General features: G+C 39.2%; 4 protein-coding genes and 1 non-coding gene across 5 annotated transcripts in view; 2 read left to right on the top strand and 3 right to left on the bottom strand.

Annotated features, from left to right (window-relative positions):
• The window catches only part of LOC131677055 (uncharacterized), a 104,108-nt gene that overhangs the window by 18,754 nt on the left and 64,834 nt on the right, over positions 1–20,520 (top strand). The window lies entirely within an intron of this gene.
• On the bottom strand, positions 841–1,560 carry LOC131677057 (protein UXT). The gene has a single exon (XM_058956591.1). It carries the CDS (start codon positions 1,375–1,377, stop codon positions 940–942), a length of 438 nt encoding a protein of 145 aa, XP_058812574.1. The 5' UTR covers positions 1,378–1,560; the 3' UTR covers positions 841–939.
• LOC131677058 (uncharacterized) lies at positions 2,023–2,535 on the bottom strand. Its single transcript, XM_058956592.1, has 2 exons — positions 2,430–2,535; positions 2,023–2,373 (listed from the first exon to the last, which is right to left on the bottom strand). Exons 1-2 carry the CDS (start codon positions 2,502–2,504, stop codon positions 2,113–2,115), a joined length of 336 nt encoding a protein of 111 aa, XP_058812575.1. The 5' UTR covers positions 2,505–2,535; the 3' UTR covers positions 2,023–2,112.
• LOC131677056 (mpv17-like protein) overlaps positions 4,012–20,520 on the bottom strand; it is a 314,479-nt gene continuing 297,970 nt past the window's right edge. The window contains exons 4-6 of the mRNA XM_058956590.1: positions 4,995–5,183; positions 4,722–4,929; positions 4,012–4,659 (exon numbers count right to left, since the gene is read on the bottom strand). Of these exons, the coding sequence (XP_058812573.1) occupies positions 4,432–4,659; positions 4,722–4,929; positions 4,995–5,146 (588 nt within the window). The 5' untranslated portion in view covers positions 5,147–5,183 and the 3' untranslated portion in view covers positions 4,012–4,431. The remainder of the gene's footprint in view (positions 4,660–4,721; positions 4,930–4,994; positions 5,184–20,520) is intronic.
• Positions 5,543–5,615, top strand: Trnak-cuu (transfer RNA lysine (anticodon CUU)). Its single transcript has one exon. It is a non-coding gene; the product is annotated as a tRNA-Lys (tRNA).

Below are 20,520 nucleotides of genomic sequence, written 5' to 3' on the forward strand. Positions count from 1 at the left end.
CTCCACCTTTTATTCACAGTCCCAAACACTCATTTGCTAATGGGTTACCCCTCAGGTTTGGGAACAATTTTTCACTAGTGGTCTTTCCCCCATATGCTTATTCATATGTCAGTGGCGCCATAATTTCAAATGTGGCCACAGTCCCAACTACAAATATATTTAAAATGACCGTTAAAGCGGGCGAAGCATTGTTTTCGAGTGTTATGCCTGTTAGTCAGTGGTACTGGTTCGAACTGTAGCTTGCGTATTTCGTTTCATAACAAACTATCGTCAAAAGATAGCAAAGCTGAGTACGTAGAAGGTTCTGGCAAAAAAGTTACCGAGCTTTGCTGTTCGAAAACACCAACTCGTCTTGTTCCCACTGAACCCGACTTATGTTTTCCTCTCGTGATCTGGAGTTTCTTGAATTTACACCATCTCATAAAGGATTTGCTCGACTTAGTAGCAAGGGAAATGATGCTGTGGTGCTCTACGAATTACATTTTTGAATCGTCCACATGTAGCTCTGCGGATAATATAAAAAATTACAATTTTTTTCACCATTTTCGCAAGATGTTTACTCACCATCTTATAAAATGATAGTATTCTTTCGTTTTGGTAAGCAATTATCAACAAATTAAGAGGTGATATAGTGTTTAAGTAATTTTTTTTTCAACGTTTGCGGAAAATATATGTCAGAACAAAATGAAATCAGCAACTTATCTTCCAGCGCTATCTGTAAACAGTTTCGACGTTGAATCGCCAATCGTGAATATGCATAATCAATTCTAACTTGACTTGAGCGACATCTCTATTTCAAAATTTCGTTTTATAGCTTTGGTTGATAATAAAACTCACGTCATGCAGTACGTTTATTTGGCCATTTTCATCTTTCAACCCGAAATCAATTCACTATTCTATGGTCAGCACATTGTAAAAAAAAAAACATAACATTCAACTTCATCGTTCCGTATTGGCATGTAGTCCACTCGAATCTCCGATCACCAACAGTGCCAGTTTGATATTTGCTTTCGTCTCCACGCTCTGATCCCGAATAACATCCGCTTGCTTCGTTAAAATTTTGACCTTCATATCCACAAACCGCAGTGCCTCTTCCAAGCTGAACTCGACGTAACATTTCAATCCAACGTCCACCAGTATTTTGTCCACCTGAGTCGTCCTTGCCTTCATAAAGAAATTACTGCCGATGTTGACCTGCGTCTTGAATTCCCCGTCGGGGAAGTTTTCAATCATATTTTTAAGCTGTACATATTCCATTACTTCCCCGTTCAATCGGTTCAGCTGCTGCTCGTACGTTTTCAGATCCTCCCGGAGGGTGTCATTTATGAAACTTTCGAGGTTAGCCGGCGCGAGTCGGTTATTCACAGCCGGTGTCATGATCACTTGGTACGTCTTTAACAGTAAGATCCGGATGTTAACTCTAACAAAAGCTACCCGTGCTTGGCGGTGTACACTAACAGTATTCAATCAAGTTACAGAAAAATTTATTTCTTATGGTAACATTACTTTTATCTTTCTCGTGCTATTTTGAACGTACTATCGCGATAAAAAATGTCAACAAACTAAAAAAGCGGCCTTGTTTTGAAGGGGTGGATTCCAGCCACTACGCCTACCCAACCCATAGTGACATTTCTTATACTTGCTTGCAACCGGCAGGTTCGCTGCCGGCGCTTTGATGAATTAGGTTGCTATAAAATCGTACCATTCGTCTTTCACATGAAGATGGCGCATCGTATACTGATTATTACTGAAACGACCTGAATCAGATACGGAGTAATATTGAAAAAAGCGATGTTTTTTGATAATGATCACGAATTTATTTGAAACTTTTTAGTTTCTGGCCCTCTTTCGCCTAAACACATCTACCAGCCAAAGTTGATCCCAGACCGGCGCGTACTTTGTAATCAGCATGTCATTTTAATGAGTGTATTGGGTTGTGAGCAGTCTCTCTAAACATTCATTTACTAAATAAATCCACGATAATAACTCGCACATGCGACGAACTATAAAATTGTCCGAAAATAAAAACCCATAACAAAGTATATATATTTTTGGCAAAAATGTAATTACAATCTCTAACTTCCAGCAAAGGTTCATATAAATGGACGAAGATTAGGACCCACGATGTGCACCCAACGATTCCACGTTTCGCTTAACCGCCTCAACCAGCTGTACCTCATTCAACCGGTTGATTGTGCTGGGTGGAGTCAAATTTTCCAGAATCACCGGAACCACTTGCTGCCCGACAGATATTAGAAACTGTGCCAACTGGATGGCCGTTTGTATTTCACTCAGGCCGGGTATTGCCGCACGTTCGCCATCATTCGCGCCCATCTCCATCGGGCCCATGATTTGTCTTTTTTCGCGAGGAAGCTGCAATAAAAATGATGATTAATGTGTGCTCAAATGGGGATCGTTTCAGTTCCTACCGTGTGACAGCTCATGGTCTGGAGCAGTGCCAAAGAGACGAAACCAAGGAATACGTTTTGAGTCGAGAAGTACATTTTTCTTTGCCGATTTTAGTGGAAGTTCTCCAGCTAAAAGATGTCGGAAGCGCAAATACTGCTTTTATATGCGGATCTTTTAATGTGCATACTACATAATTGAGGAAATCTTGTATCATTTTCGAAATTGCTGTTCGATGACGATTATAGCATCATTTGGCCATATCTCCATTAGAGAACGATAATAGCTATATTCTGCCTGTCATCGCAAGTCGGGCCCATGCAGATAGGGAATCCAATAGAACATGGGACTATTATGCGATTACGAGCTGTATGGGATACAACCAATTTGAGTTTTCTCTCGTAATTTTGCTTGTTTCGTGAGGGCTGCTGCAACGAAACCACAGCTTTTGCGCTTCGATATTTTTAAATAGTTTCTTTAGACACAGACTTGTGGAGACAAAAACAGTAAAATTAGCAACCATGCAAGAGCTTTTCCCTATACTTCCCATCACAAAACCATCATACTCGTTTGGCTGTACTTTGTGATTCTTCCAGTAAAATATTGTTCCCGTACTCTGTGTGTAAAGAGACTGTAGTTTTAAATTAAAGCTTTTTACATACACTAACAGACATAATATTCTTCAACTGTTGTTTTAACGGTCATGAAGTTTGAATTGTCATCGCAATTGCGATGATGGCGCCACTGACATACACGCAGGCATATGGGAGATAGACTAGAAAAACTCTAGTAAGAGAACTGATGAGAGAAAAACAGCATTTTTGGCAACGTATGCCCCGGCATTGTATGGCAACACGTTCAATGTTATAAGGATAGGCAATGTTCGATTGGATTCGTTTTTTGACAGCTAAACGTGAATCCAATCTATCCAAAATGTAGTCTCCGCAGTTCTCTTATAGTTTTTCTTCTATAGTTCTATAGTTTTTCTAGGATAGACCACTAATGAAATATTTTTCCCGTACATGAGAGATAACCTACTTACAAATGTATATAAAAGGTGGAGCTATTATTCTGACAAAATGAGCGGAACAATGTTTTTTAAACAATTCTCATGATGTTATATCTGTTTGTCTCTAGCATTACTGAAAGTGCAGCCTTGGGGAAAATTTTGAAGTTGGAAGGACAACACACCATCCCACATTCTAGCTAGCAAGCGAAGCAGCTTTTGGAAGAAAAAAAAACAAAAATATCGACAAGTTTCGTGCCGTACAAGCGCAGTTAAAGAAAATGTTCGTTTCGTGAATGAATGTAATTAAGAAAGTCGTAGAGAAATTTAAACGGGTATTATACAGAAACTTGCTCGTAGACTCGCTGCAAAACGGCAGCTTAGAAAGTTTCGCCGATATGAAGGCATTCGGGCAGACGTGCTCGGAAGTATTGGAAAACGGAAGCACATGTTTCAAAGCAATTACTTTTTGCTCAGGAAGGGTTCTCGTTGGTTTATCGTCTGTTCTTCGAGAAAACTAATTTTGGACCAGATACTCTATACATTTATTTGTTCCTGGAATTTTTTGCTCATCTTCGATTTTGTTTTGTTGTGGATATAATTAGGATTGCCAACAGGTGTAAAACTTATTTTGAAATTGTTTTGCTCTCAATTATCGCTGGTATTTCGAATGAATCCAGTTTATAGCTAAAAAACAACGTAGACATGGTCATGGATGTTTCTTGTTTTAAATTCATTTATTTGCATTAATTTCCCTATCTATTCTATTGACACTTTTTACAACAGGTTTGTTCCAGCACTCGACACTTGCTGCCAGATTCTTGGAAATAGCGGAGAGCAAAAACATCGTCCGGGAAAACACAGTTTGTAACAGAAAAATGACATAGAGAAGTAGCTTATTCCGGGACAATTTTCTCCCTATTCCCTTGGAAGCGCTTTCAGTTCCTCCCGGTACAGGAACAAACCTAACGTTGACTAGAACAATGACTCTAAAATACGACTAATCACAGATTCTGCCTTCAACCCGTCAACCGTTTGGTGCCGCTCCTCTCCTTCTCGGCGTGCTCCACCGAAATCTGCTCGGGGCTGCTGCTTTTAACGTACGCCAGAAAAGTGGTCCAAATCAAGCTGAAAAACCCGGCTGCAATGATTTGATTCTTCGGTGGAATCATCGAAAAGTTGACCGTCTGTACGACGGGCCAGTAGAAGAAGCCGACCTTGTAGGTGTCCCAGAACTTGCTGCGAACCTGTGTGTGTGTATATATGGGTCATTATTTAGCCAAGAAATAGGATAGGATGCCTAACCAACCTCTTCGGCAGCCTGCTGCTGAGGTTTGCGCTCCAGGATGGACATCCCGTAGAAAAAGAACACGATTGCAAAAGGGTCAAAAGCTGCTTGTTCGGTGAAGGCTTTTGCCAGCGATGACCGGAAGTCAGTCCGGGGCCACATTATATTGGCCGTGCGCATCCAAGTGTAAAGCATCGGGGCGGATACGAACGTGCCATACAGACTGTACCTGTTTGAGGGAAGGATATTTTTATGATTACATCTATGGCCAAACGTATACGTCAGCATTCTAACCTGAGACATCTTTGCCAGTCATAATTGTTCCATCGTCTGCCCTCGAATGTTTGCTGCAAAATGCATCCCAGTGGCCAGAGTGCAGAATAGGAGAGCATTCCGCGAAGAATTTTGTACTCATTTGTGATGTCCACGATGAATCTCCACCACATGACACCGGAAAGTTTTCCTAACCGTCAAAAGGGAGTTCTGAAAAGAAAGACAGAGCAATCGATGCTCAGATTAGATTGTGAACAAACAGCTCATGTTATCGTAGTTTTGGGTCGTGGATAGAGTAAACCCGGGTGAATCATTGCAACAGTGTCTACGGAGATAAGACATTGCATAGACTACGCTTTGACGAATCTGTTCGGAACGCTTACTTGTACGCTATACCCATCGACTCTATCTCGAAATAAATGCTAGCTTCAAAGCGACTACCCGCCCGCTTGATTATCCCAGATTAGGTATGTGTGAATTGGAAAATCGTGATCGCTGCTCGCACGTACCACATCGCTGTAACGGTGGGCTGTAATCGCACGGCGGCATGAGTAGCAGTTACGCTAGCAGCCCGGCTAGCACAGTCGGTAGAGCATGAGACTCTTAATCTCAGGGTCGTGGGTTCGAGCCCCACGTTGGGCGACGTTTTGCATTGTGAGGGGATATATTTAAGAATGGAGTAGCAGCAGCAATTAGTTCGTTTAATTATTTATTTGACAACTACTGAATATTTCGAGCAGAAAATCTATCATAATTTTTAAAAACAACGTAAATGCAGCAATTGGTTGCTTACTTTCTCTTTCGATAAATACTGAGCGCTATTATGAATCGGCAATTTTAGCTAGTGTATTAACGTAAAAACAACCGAATTATTAACGGAAAAGAATAAAAACATTTTTAAATTTATTTAAATTTTTGGGATTTTTTAAATTTTTGAAGCTGAATTTTGGAAAATATTGGAATTTTTTATGTTTTTAGTTCCCTAAAATTTTTAAAAAAATTTCAGCTCTTTTAAATATTTGAATAAATACATATTTGAAAAATTTTGATTTCTTTGAAGCTTTTTTTTTTGAATTTTGAGATATTTGAAATATATATTGCACATATTTTAAAATTCTTAAATTTTCTAAAATTTTGGAATTTAAAAAAAATATTAAAATTTTTAATGTGCTTCAAATTTCAAATTTTAAAATTGCAAATTTTAAATTTCAAATTTGATCTACTAGAATTTTAAAATTCTTAAAAAAATTCAAATTTTTAAAATTTATGAAATTGTTAATATTTTTAAAATATCTTAAGTTTTGGAATTTTTTTGACATTTTTCATTCTTTAACTTCAAAATTATTTGCAAAAATTTTGAAATTTTTGACATATTTAAAAATTGTAAATTTCTGGAAATTTATGAATTTTTTGAGATTTGAAATTTGTCATTTGAAATCTTAAGTTATGAATTTTTAATTTTAAACTTGAAATTAAATATCTGAAACTTAAAATATAAAAATCCAAAATTTAAAATTTGAGATCTAAAATTTAAAATTTAAAACCTAAAATCTAAAATCTAAAATCCAAAATCTAAAATCTAAAATCTAAAATCTAAAATCTAAAATCTAAAATCTAAAATCTAAAATCTAAAATCTAAAATCTAAAATCTAAAATCTAAAATCTAAAATCTAACATCTAACATCTAACATCTAACATCTGACATCTAACATCTAACATCAAAAATCAAACATCTATAATCTAAAATCTAAAATTGTATTTTGTATTTTTCATGTTTCGTTCCATACTCGTGCACCGGTAAACTAAAACCACGGTTATAAAATAGAATTTATACACGCAAAGTTACATACACGTTAGCACACGCGACATACAAACACACACACACACACACGACCGAACACGTTAACGTTCAAATGCTCAAGCTCTTCGCGATGATACACGCAATCGCGAGTCCCTACGCCCGCACATGCCTGAACCGTACAATAAATATCAGTGCACCGGTAAACTAAAACCAAAACCAAACCCAGGTGCTGTGTGAACGAAACTTCGGTGCGGTTGACTTACCTCACCTGAACACAACCAAGAGCAAAACCGCACACGGTGTAAAGCAAATGAAAACACGTGTGAAGATTTCGTTTGCCGTACCGATACTCAATCGGTTTTCTCCCTGCTCTGGTACATACACACATATTAACCTCTCAGTATTGCGTACTTCTGCCGAACCTGGACTCCATTGTTTCAAAGTGCGAGTAATCAAACTGCGAGCTGTCAAAACACATACATTTTAAGTGATAGAGACGGTATTCTTATAGACAGACAAGTCGAACTAATCAGTCTATTACCGTTTTCGTTTTTTCTTGGTGCTACAGCTGTGTAGTGCAATGAAAGAGATAGACTTATTATACCCAAGTTTGAATGAGTGTAGCGCCGATTACACCGATGTAGTGCACTGTCAAAAACGAATAATTCAGCCGGAATGCTGGCTGGTTCTAGTTCGTATTCCGGCTAAACTTTACTGGGCAACCGTTTATTTCCATGAAGCAGTACAGGCTGCATTACATAGAGGTACTTCCCGAAGCCCTGCTCTACACGGAAAAATAAAACAACCCACAGAATAAGTTCTTTTAACTTACATTTAGATACTTTTGAGTTTTGCATCGCTTTCGCGCTTATTAGTGTTGTCAAAAACAAAGCGAGAGATTCGACTCAATCGAGATATTCAGTGGAATAAGGTACTTTTGAGTTGTTTGAGGTATACTCAAAATTGGGTATATTCAACTTAAATTTAAGTATATTTAACTCAAGGTTGAGTATAAAAAACCTATCAATGAGTTGTGCTTTTTGCCGTCTTTGAAGGGAAATTACCTTCAACACGGTTTACCTAGTTTTACCTTATTCCACGATACCCCGAGATTGAGTCAAAAGAGCTCAACTTTTGATAGTTTTTCGTATCCGTGTATCGTAATGACATTTGCTGCGTTTTTTGTTCACTTGGCTGATCAGGCTGTTCACGGGTTTTCTAAAGAACAGCTGATCAACCAAGTAAACCAAGAGCGATCCAAATGTCATTCCGGTCGAGCTGGGGCTCTGGCAATGTACTGGATACTAAGGTGTGGCAATGCTGTATTGCTCTCTCGTTCAATTTCTGTAACTTTATTACGTAATAAAGTTCAACTCCATATATTTTCCATATATCTGCTGCCCACGTGCTTTACAGAGATCGAGCGAGAGAGCAATAGCATTGCCACACCTTAGTATCAACCTCATTGGGGCTCTGGAAGTACAGGTATGTAAAATCAATGAGGTTGATACTAAGGTGTGGCAATGCTATTGCTCTCTCGCTCGATCTCTGTAAAGCACGTGGGCAGCAGATATATGGAAAATATATGAAGTTGAACTTTATTACATAATAAAGTTACAGACATTGAACGAGAGAGCAATACAGCATTGCCACACCTTAGTATCCAGTACATTGATGTAAAATAGCGTATTTTGCTTGATGAAGCAAAGCACACTGTGTTACATATCGTTATTATCCGAGCCCCAGCTCGACCGCAATGACATTTGCTACATCCTGTGCTTACTGTTGCTGACAGAGGGGGAACAACTTGACAGCTCCTATACAAATCGTTGAAACCACTTTATTTGGGTCTGTGGGTCTAAAATGGCGGATCAATTTTTATTCAAGAACAATTTCTAAAAAAAGCGCAAACTTGTTCACAGTGAAAATTTTCTTGTTCAATTTTTTTTTACTTTCGATAATTCCTTTTTGAAGACTTTTTGGGCGTTTGGTGTTGTTTTGTTATAAAAATGCATCTTTGTTCCGATTATTTTTAAATGATTCATGATTTTTTGGAATCATCAGCATACAAACAAGCGGCGCTTATACTAGTTAGTGAGCACCTTTATTTAGTATTTAGTTTTAGATATTAGGTAGTAATATTTGTATTGCAATGTAAAAAACACACACAATGATACTGGACTGTTTTGCTCCCTCTCCGATAAAAAATGAACTGTCATCACTTCTGAATTTCGTGGAAACCTTTGCACCGTACATGTCGCAGCACCTATCAGTTAGATGGTCTACCTTCAGAAATAAACAGTCGAAGTCAATCCTGCCTTTGTTAAATGCGAAGTGAAAAATGATAATCACAAAACTAAATGTATTTAAAGATTCACGACAAACTTTCGAGAATTGTCATATGCGAAAGATATTTCAAGGGCAATGGGAGAGGAAAAAGTTCACACTAGAAATCAAATCAAATCATGCATTTTATATTTTACATTCGGCACAATCTGTAATCATTAACTTGTTTGTATTTATCTTAAATTATTACGCTGTTTTGAAATGATCATCTTGATTATCTCTTCCGAATGTAAATAAAGAAAACAAGTTCGTAAAAGACGTCACGAAATTATTTTCTCGCATAGAAATTTACAGTATCGTAATTAGTGGACGGCGTTCTATGGTGGCGACATCATTCGAAGCACGGTGGTTTCAAGCAACTTAGGCTAAACGTCAAGTTGCGGGAGGGTTGGTTGCTGATCATCTGTTCGCAGATTTTCTAAAGGCTCGGAATGTAACGCTCAGTAACATAGCGTACTTAACTTATTTAAGAAGAATGTTAGGAAGCGATTCCTCAACGTATTCCGCCGGTCGGATACTGAGTGCACCACGCTCAAATACACTAGCGAAACCGAGCATTAGTTCATTAAGGAGGCCATTACCATGGCGTTCGAAGTTTTGAACTGATTTTATAATTAAGCAGCATTGTTTCGATTACGAGACACCAATTCGTACTGATACTTATCGAAGGGCCATTGTTTGGGAATGATAGAATATGCGCTCTGTATGCCCCTTGATCAGGATACAATTTCACCTAGCCCGCCAAACTATTTCACTTCAAACGAACGAAAGTCTTGCCTATCCCAACAGAAAGCACTATCCGAGGTCCCCGTAGAAAACTCCGTGACCGGGCGGCTGTGTTTGATGATGGTCTATTTGACACACGCGCTTCTCGTCTCCTCGATACAGCCGCCACCACCACCGCGCAGGGTACGTAATTTATTTTACAATCAATCGACCTCGTTTCTAGCCATCTCACTAAAACCCGGGTATCACGCACGATTTGATTCGCTAATAGGGGTATAAAAAGATAACCCAGTTAGCGTGTCCGCTCGCTCAAACCGAAAACACGACGCGCCGGCAAAGACCGGTAGTCATGTGGGTCTCGCACTCGGCCAGCCAGAGCAAACAAAAACGGATTTCAAAAGTGTTATCACAACGACCGTGCCACGGTTCGGTTAGCCGGCCGGGATGAGCTGAGCTGGGCATGTGATCCTCGTCACCCTATCGGCGGAACTGTAGCTATATCCACATGTGGCCGTTCGTTCGATATGGATTGGTATCATATTTCTGGCTTTATAACTCAAGTAACGGGCAAGGGTCTGGTCGCTGTTTGTCGAATTGGACAGTTCGCTGGTCTTATGGAAGGTTGTCGATGGAGGAGGGGGTGGTCGTTCGTGAACGGAGGGGTCGATGCGTTTTCAACCGATGTTTATTCAAATATAATTAGTTGTGATTAGCGAACGAATGCGAGGCTGTTATAATAATTATGTTAATGTTGACTGTGAATTTAATTTATTCCGGCGTTGAAAATACGCCTTCTACGACGTGGAGTTCGGGCACCATGAGAAGAGTCATTTTAATATAATACATGCATGCAACCTACATACATGACGATACAAAATATTTTCCTGCCATATGTGCGCTCATAAATAGATTTTGGTACAAGTATTTTATACGAGTTTTATAACCCTGTAAGTCCACAAAATATGATCTGACTTATTAGTATATTTCCGGGCGTGGGTATACAACCAAATTATGTTTACTGTTAAAATATCCATGTGCTTCGTGTTCCCTTTATTATTCGGCACTAGACACCATCGTTGGATTCAGGCGGAAATTTCAACCGTAAGGTCTGCTGGTAGGAGTTTCGTTAAACCGACCGAAGAATAAATTAAAACAGTATTTATTAGCAATGCAAAAAGCATTCGAAACATGAAATGCATTCCATCCGAAAACTATTCGCACAGCTATTCAAGCCCATCGTTCAACTGGCAAATCCAAGGACCCACGGGCCGACATTTCGGACCGGAGATTATTTTCTCCGACAGTGGCGAAGCATTCCTCCGTTTCATCCGGGCGAGTGCAGTGTGCTAACAGGCGGACGGATAAGTTGCTCCAACAAAACGTCCAACTCCATGAACTGTGTGTGTGTGTGTATATTTACGAACTCTATACCTCGCCAGTCAGGACAGCGCTATGTGCTCCGGTTCGCGTGCTGGGTACACCCAAAACAAAAATCTCTTGCAATAATTGCAAGTGACAATCACTTGCAAATAATGTTAGTATCGCTTGCAATTTTGCAGTTAATGCCGCTTTCAATTGTTGCAAGCATATAAAATCACTTCATCTCTCGCTATTCGTCCATACGTTTCTTCAACACACTGTCAAAGGATTACCACCACATTCACGTGCCTGTGCCGGTTGGTATAGCAACGCAAGGCAAGCTTTCATTTTCCGTCTGCTTTTTATTCATTCCTCACCAACATCATAAAACGCAGTTTTGTGTTATTCATTACACACGAGATAACATCAAATTGCGCATGTGCTGATTGTACGAGTTTTAACGCTCTCTGAATATGTGGAGAGCTAGAACAGTACATATAGTCAGTGCTACGATGCGCAAGGACGTGAGTTCAAATCTGGATGCGTCCTTTACTTTTTTCATTAATCGTGAAATCATCTAAGTGTTTATATATACGACTGTTATCCACTCACAATTATATGATAGCATGGTTGGATGGATTAAGTGTTGGTTAGTGACCTCCCCGTGCGGGGCTCGTTTTTCAATGCCAGCTGACTTTTTTTTCTAACACATGCGTCACCAATACACATACATCGCTAATACATAGGCAAAATTCGTTTTTTCTGTTTCTTGCATTACATGTAAGAAAGCTTCTTGCAATTTTCTCACATTACCAGAACGCTTGCAATTTTCGCTCGTATTTATTGCATTAATGTAAGCGAATCTTACAGGGTCTGTTTTGGGTGTATAAAAACGATGATTAATCATATTCTCTGCATTTTAATGAGGGGCGTTTTTACAGTCACTGTGAGAGAAAGAAATAAATTTGCGCCTCCAACCCGGGAAAATTCCCCCGGATGGACAGCAGCAACCGTCCGGTGTAGTTAGAAGTATGCACAGCGAAAGCAAAGCCCTTGTTGGGTGGTGGGTGGTTTGGCTACTCGTAGCTGCCGACACCTATATTCTTTTGAAATGGACCAACTTTTGCCACTTTAGTAGTCCTCGCTACTGCTGAACAAGTGCTTTCAAAGATATTTACTGCTTTCAAATTTTGATAATAAAATTCAACGGCCAACCCCACTTTGGGAAGTTTCCAATTCGCTCGGAGCACCACGCCAAGCAGTGAGTTCCAAATGGCTCTTGTTTTATTTGAATGAGGGTTTCTTGAATGATACTTCTGCTCCACTGTCGAAACGCGTCCGATTCGAGGGGTTGGCGGCACCCGGTGGAGGAGCAGTTTTGCAACCTCACGGGGAACAAATTTTACGACCTACCGGGTAAAGTGATGGTCAGAACGAGGCCATCAGATTCGGAAGACTATGGAAACAGCTGCCGGCCGCAAACCAGATCGTCAGGTCCTGGAACGAACGGTACTGGCGTCGGACCCGAAAGGCAGTAAAGTGTAAAATGTACAAATGCTAAATTACATTAATTCAGTGCTGAACGTGTCTGAAGTGAACTTTTGCGGATGCGGTCGTCCGTCGTCTCCGGCAAGCACGTCGTCGGTTGAGGGGAGGCTTTGGAGGTGTTGTGAATTTTGCCGGCATGCATAAAACCAGAAACATAGTTGAAACGTGCATACAAATTCCTTTCGTCGATGTAAATTGTGCCCTAGTTGCTTCATCGGAAGACGCCTGATGTTTACTCTAGGTGCGCAAATGCGTGTCGTGAACTGAATTTAATGGCTGTTTCAAGATAAATAATGGCTTACGCTTTGCGCTGTACAGTTTGGCACTGTTAGTAAAGATTGAATAGATATAGTAGTGTTGGGGTACAAATTAACCTTTTAATTAATTGGAAATTTAAAAACAATAACTGTGCAAACAGTTCGTTTCGGCAGTAATTGGACAGTGACAGTTCAACAACTTCTTAAGGCCACACCCAAACCAAAACCTTTCTGCTAGAAGACGTAAACGTAATTCTGGGCATACCAAGTCGTTATATCCATATTCGGAGAGTAGTCAAAAATCGTTTACTCTCCAAATTCAGTATGTATGTATTGTGTTATTCAAGGTCTGTTTCGGTACTGCCACATCAAAAATTTGCATACATTTCAACTTCATACACCGAACGAGTCGATCGAATCAATTGTATTCCGGGCAATCATCTGCAGTGGCAATCCCGGGTGTGTCGTCTGGATGGCAACAAGCCTGAAGCTGACTGGTACCTTGGTACAAACACAACATGGCCAACCTTCACCGCTTGGAAATCAGCACACTCGAATATAAATGTTTGAATAAATATGATGTTTCCATGTTTCGATTTGTATTTACTGCATGTAGTCTGCTTTCGGTGGCGTGTCTACACTGAGAAAAAGGCACCCCTACGTTGCTTAGTTTAAATGACATCGATTTAGGTACTTCATTTTATTTATTTTTATTGAGTTCATAGAATAGTAAAACGAAAACTATAAAAGTAAATTGTACAAATGGAATTCCTTCTCATTCCACTCAGTGTATCTGTGCACAGTGTACGCCGAACAAATTTGATATTTGGAATTTCAATTCTATGTATGATTTGATTCTACCGCAGCAGCCTTAGGAATATTAGAATCAGAATTTGAAATGTTGTCAGGAACGTTTCCCGAATATGAGGTTGAAGCTTGTGTTGTTTTATTTTCTTGTATTGTTCCAGCAGCTCACCTGCTCAGGGATGCAGGGGTGAACTGTCACTGATACACTGTTCGGCAGGCATTTATTTATTCATCTGCTATTGTTGTCCTTAAATCAATTAACCTCATCCTTCCATTTGTCGTCGTACAAAACTAGATCGGGTGAACTTGAGCCGTGTTTCAGTATTTTAAATACATATCTTTTGTTGTTATCTCTGATGAGTTTGACAAAAGGCAACATCGATTCCACCCAATCGATTGGAGTCGCCTTGACAACATAAAAGGCGAGAATTACGCCAAAATCGATTCTTTTTCTATTACCTTTTGCAATTTTTTATCCTACCATTTGCAAGTTGCGAGATCTACGTTTTATGTCTAAATGAAGTGAAAAAAATTAAGGTTAGAATTAGCATCGCCCAAAGTTATATTTTGTCTAATTTTCGTCGATTTTTTTTTATGTCAATATAAAAGTCACTTAGAATCAGGGTGGCATAAATTCAGGTAATTCTTTAAATTGGTTGAAATCATAACAGTAATAATACACTGGTGGCACCACGGAAGTTTCAAAAAAACTTGTTTTTGTTATCAAAAATAATTTTATGAGCATTATTGGATTTATATACACATATCACAAGTAGAACAAGACGAATTACGAACCATGACGACCCACGCTCGACATTGAATACTACAGTAATGTTTCGATTATATCACTATGCGTTTATATCAATACTCGTTTATATCACCCTCGATTATATCACGGTTTTGTCTCGAATATATCACGCTTTTTGAAAAACAGACAAGGCACACTACGTTGTGATCCAATTAAGCTACATATTATGTCCTGTCACTTTTAAGATATTTTTACAATTGATTTGCTTATTTACATGTAGGGTAATGAGCCTATTATTGGGTTTCGAACTATTTCGTTTAGGGTTTATACATGATGAGGTCGGTCAAAATTTAGTTATTTTTTATTCTTTTATCTTAACGAATAGATTCTTAAGAATGCATCTGAAATTTTTTTACATGTCCGAGCAGCAGAAGCAATGTTATATCGCTGTTCATCTTCGACGGAGAGCGTGGTGCGAAACTTTAAGCGTTGTTGCAATGACTAGGATTGCCGAAATATCTTTCGGCTGTTTCCAATTTTTGTTTTAAATTCTTCGTAACTTAATTGCCGTGTCCTAGGGCATGTTCAGGAGCGTTTTATTTTGTATAGGAGTTTCAAAGTAGAACTGGAACTGAAACATTCACATCCCCAGCAGAGCGTTTTGTTTTATAATTTCGAACAGTTTTGTTTTAAAATTTAAAAGTGTTATACGACGCCGTTCTATTTGTTGCTGATTTTAAAACACGTTTAGAACTGCAAAGTTTTCAGCACAGACACTTAGACCCGATAGGCTGGGGAAAATAAATTTGAATGTAGTAACGCTGAAGGCATGGCGAGACATGAATTTTAAATTGAATAGAACATCTGCTAAAACTGCTGCTGGGGAGAGCAAGTTATAGTGTTAAAATTTTCAGTTTTATATTATAGAACTGTCAAAATTATGAATCTAGAACTGAAACACTCCTGAACATGCTCTTAAGAGGGTGTCTGGTGTAGTGGGTAAAAAACGACTTATTTTTCATTCGCTTAATTGTTAGTTATCTGCAGGAAAATCTAACAAAATAATGAGCAAAACAAAATAGTGGTGATATGGTGGGTATTCCGAGATATGCATTTTCTCTTGAATGGATGTGGATACTTTTCTTTTGGAAGGACACCATCAGCGATTGGATATGGGACTATTTACATTGATGTTGAAACAACGAAAACTGAATCGTAGTCCCTTCGAATACACTGTTTTTAATAATCAAGATATTTTCTCAAAATCTTAACGTGCCAGATTGCTTCAAGTTTAGTTTTGGGTGGTTCAACAATTTTAAGAAACGATACGGGATACGTGAAGTAAAGCAGTGTGGGGAAAAATTATCCGCTGATGCCATACCATTTGATCCAATGCGTTGAACAAAGATGGCTTCAAATGGATAGTATGATAATAGAAACATGTCAAAATAGGCTCATTACCCTACTACTTTAACTTTTTATTACTTTTTGTTTATAGAAATACATGGATTAATGCTTGAATGTAATCTTTTGTTTTGTTTTGAATATATCACGCTAAAATACAGAGCAACCGTGATATAATCGAAACATTACTGTACTGCCAAATTTCGTGTGAAAATAGACCAAGAATCAAAAGGCGTTATTCCGTATCCTGTATCAAGGAACATGTTGATCGTAATTAAATTAATCTGAGGGGGATTCGCCAACACAGCATCGATTGATTCCAAAGAATGTCAGATTCGGCCGTCTGCCAGCGAAGTGGAAAGTACATAACATGTACAGTTTCATCACATCAGAATCGTTGTTGTTAGTTCGGTAGTTTTGAAACTATAGAACAACTCTTGTGAAAAATATTCGTATAAGGACACCGTTGTATTGAAATCACAGCCAAGATACATGCTTCAAAGTTTAATTTACGGGCATCTTGCTACTTGATTTTCGTAGATTGTCATAGGTTAATGTCAGCCTATTTGTAATGAATGGTCAAATTGATTAGAATGAATCGAAGTAAACACATCAAACTGAGCAGTATTATTGTCGTATAAGCCGTCCTGGAAATTATTGCACAACGCATAAAACATTGACAGCGATCGACATAAGGTGGCAGATCCACGGATATCTTACTCGCACCGCTTCCATTCTTTTAATCCAAATCCCCGCGAAAGGACTCCAAACAGAAACTGAAGCTTCCAAAACAGACCGAACGAACGACAAATGCAGCACTCGTAGATAACATGGATTAGTGAACCTATTTGGCCATTCTTATAATGAAAACGTGGTTTCTATTCGCATTTGCTATAACATGAAAGCAAAGATCTCTGAAAGACATCTGCGAGTCTAAAAGGTCCCTGACGACTGGCATTCCTTCAAGTGATTTTCCATAAACAGCGTAGCTCCAGAGTATTGTTTTTTTTTGCGCGTGAAAGAGATTACCGAGCTCTTAAAGGCACATCAAATTGCAACACGAAAAAAACGCTGCAAAAAATAACCCATTGGGTATTTTTTCTTGAAAATTTGGGTAGAAGTAGTTTAGAGTATATTGTTTACACTGTATTTATATCGCTGTCAGTTTTTCGAAAAGTGGAAAAAATGGTAACTAAATAAGTATGGTAGTATAATAGTTGAATTATAATGGTGGAATGTATCAGTAGTATTCCCAATATGGTGAGTATTATATGAATAGTTAGGAAATGGTTCCGAAGATTTCTGGAATGGTATTTATTTATACGGGATGCCACATAGAAATTGGTTTCATAGCAGATATCACATCATTTTTCTGTTTGCCTCTCGTTTATTCTGCTGCAAATGTTATGCATTGGACGTTTTCGGTCTTGAATGCATAAAAATCACAGCAGAATAAACGAGACTGAAATGAAACATAGGCTGCAACTCTACATTTTACTAATTTGAAGTTCAACTAAACGGTTTGTGGTTACAAGCAGGCCATATTTTTCTGCGTGTACCAAAAGTGCGGACCAAAGACTTTTACTAGAGAGACTTTCGATATTTTGACAGATATATGCCGGAAGCAAAACAAACATGTTCCGAGGTGAAAACAATGGAAACACCAGCGACAATCCTAATCTAGTGTTCTGTATCTACTCTCGAAAAGCAACGTCGCGAATTGATTTTTCGCGAGCACCTGGAAAATTCTCAACTCTCGGCGGGACATCAGTCAACGGTGAGTCGTGTGATTAAACCTTACTACCAAACGCTGAGCATCGAACGGACGGAGAAATGTGGTGAGAATGGATCTTCTATTGCACCCAAAATCCGACGGGTATGTTGCTATTACCACATAGAACAGACATCCATGATCGAACAAAAATATTTAAAAAACGTGTGCAAACATTTGAATTAATATACGATAAACACTAGCGCCGCCACATCAACCTATCCCAACTATCCGTCAAATCCCTTCCGGAACCGGTTCGAAATCCTGAATGGATTCAGTTTGGAATTTTGCTCTAAGAAAACAACCCATTCCGACTCTATCGGTTCATGCATTTGAGCTGGAATTCATGCTGGAAGTTCGAACCGGTTCCGGACTAGTTTGACTGGATACAGGAATAACCGCTGTGAATTCAGTCGAACTCAGCCACAAAAAAACATGACAGTAGCGCACCTGGTTTGAATATCCCAACTACCTTCAAAACCGTTAAGGATTTTTACACAAGTTGAATGCTGAAGATGGACGTCTGTTCTCTGTGCTATTATACCTTTGGGTAAGATTTCATTGTCTATCGGCAACCGACCACGCAATTGCGCATTGCGTTAATAAATTCATATTCCCGGTAGTAGGTAGTAAACGGTGGACTAATCGATTCGAAGCACATTGGAGCGCTCTGGTTCAATAAAACCATAATTTTGTTTCCCAGCTAACTAAACCTAGATCTTGCAAATAGACAGATTCGAGTGTGTATCTTCGTCGCGAGCGGTTGACTCTCGTAGCGCTCCCTTCGCGTCGGTTAATTTTAATCATTTACGGCACAGTTTACTGCCTTTTGGTTATCGAAAGTGTGAATAACGGTGCAATTTAACGATAATACAAAGTAAAGTGGCTTATAAAAGCATTTTTCGACTGACGCGAGGTGTGACAGTTTGAGAAAATCTAATTTCGGCAAATGAAAAAAAAATCTTTTCCTCGCATTACGGACCGTCGTTTCCCGATGCAAGGACAGTAAAAGTGCACAGAAAACATCTAGAAACACAGTGTACTTTCTAAAAATAGTGCAAAATGGTTTTTCAGAAAATAAAATTCGATCCGAAAAGTGAAAAAATACGGCGATAAGAAAATTTGACATATTCAAATAATTGGTGTTTCACCAGCGACTAGCGACTACCAGGTGTCGCCCCAAAATTCTTCACCTGAAAATTAGGTGGCAAACCAGCCGCGTCCCTTGTCACCTATTTTTTATTGGGTGTTTCATCGGCGGTGCTATCTTTGAAAATGAGCCGCCTTGGATATTCAACTGTTTTTATTGCTTTCTTATTTTATTGCAAATGAGTAGAGGTTTTGATTCTTTTATATTCGGGATTGCAGATATTTTGTCGCATGTAAATTTTGGGCGTTCGTTGATGTGATGGCACTGTAAAAAAACACGTATCCGCCGGTCGGCTAACTTTTCTTTAAACTGAGCAAACTAATTTCTATGTTTGTTTGGGGTTTGTTCTACCAACGGGGGAACTGATCCACAGAACATTCAATGTGCTTAGGGAAAACACATGGCCTTATTTGAGTGGAATGATGACTTCAATCATGTATAATGTTTGAGAATTGACAATTCGCGAGAGGGATCGGGGACCGGTTGGCAGTTACCTTCAGTTATGTCCGCACGAAGAATAAGTGTTTTTCTGTCATGTTCATTGGTTAGCGTTCAATTTTATCTCATGCCCCCACGCGAGTCTGGGTCTATTGATGACATTTGGTCCTTGGACAGGCGACGATGGTGGCAGTGTGAGGGGGTGCGAGCGGATCTGGCCGGGAAGACAATACCGTAAAGACGAATTGTTGTTCGGGGGTTGGCTCCAATGGGACTTTGATTTGACTGGTGTCGATGATCGCGGGTCGATGCGTTTCAGGTTCGCCGCATCTGTTTTGATGATCTTGCAAGTCTAATTTCAAGTTCCGTTATTGGTAACAGGCCCGTGCATCGGGTTATCGATTTCCCTTCAATGTTCGATATAATCGTTCGTATACGTGTTCACAAACAATCCAATAAGGAAAATAGGAAATACTTTCGTTGATTTATAACATCTCGAACTATCATAACTCTTTGTCTGTATAACGTGTTATCACTCGGTAGTTTGCAACCCAAAAATATATCGTAGAGACGGAATAGCAAAATTAGTTCAAATAATGTCGCAATAAATAGTGATTCGGCCCATTACGCAGATAAGATTAGCTTTTCTAGGCAATACTCCCACGGTCGGCTGTGTGGGGTTGGAAGCGAATCCTAGACCCTATTCCCTTCCAAACCACTAACTCCGCGACACCTATGGAAGAGTCTAATGAACCTTCTGTATAAGATTCCACATTTTATTCAAACGATCGCCGGGTAAAATCAGCACCGACACGATAGAAACCACGAACAAATTCGTCGCGTGATTGAATATTATTAAAAAATATAAGCAGTGCTCCTTATAGCCGGCTATCCGGAGTTCAAGTTGCTCATTTTGCTAATCGTATTAATACAACAAATGATAAATTTCCCAAATTCTCGGCAGCCGGCTGCCCAGAGCAATTATTACATGATAACGCTACTGACACATTTACTAACAACTCTCCCCTTCCCGTGATACATGTGGAGATGCAGAGGATTCCTCGGTCTCTAGTAGCAACATGTATCGGACTAACATTCCTTCCTTTCCCAGAAGATCTGCATTCGGACGTAGCCGGCGTCGGTATTGATCAGCATGCAGGGATCAGAATAGATTGTACAATGTGGCTCATCA

This window comes from Topomyia yanbarensis, chromosome 1, assembly GCF_030247195.1.
Source record: "Topomyia yanbarensis strain Yona2022 chromosome 1, ASM3024719v1, whole genome shotgun sequence".
NCBI lineage: Eukaryota > Metazoa > Arthropoda > Insecta > Diptera > Culicidae > Topomyia > Topomyia yanbarensis.

Bases quoted from the DNA above. Each gene is read 5' to 3' on its own strand.
- LOC131677058 (XM_058956592.1), bottom strand. From the start codon at position 2,504: ATGTACTTCTCGACTCAAAACGTATTCCTTGGTTTCGTCTCTTTGGCA. The intron at 2,374-2,429 runs GTAGGAACTGAA...TTTTTATTGCAG, and splicing joins AGACCATGAGCTGTCACACG to CTTCCTCGCGAAAAAAGACA.
- LOC131677057 (XM_058956591.1), bottom strand. From the start codon at position 1,377: ATGACACCGGCTGTGAATAACCGACTCGCGCCGGCTAACCTCGAAAGT.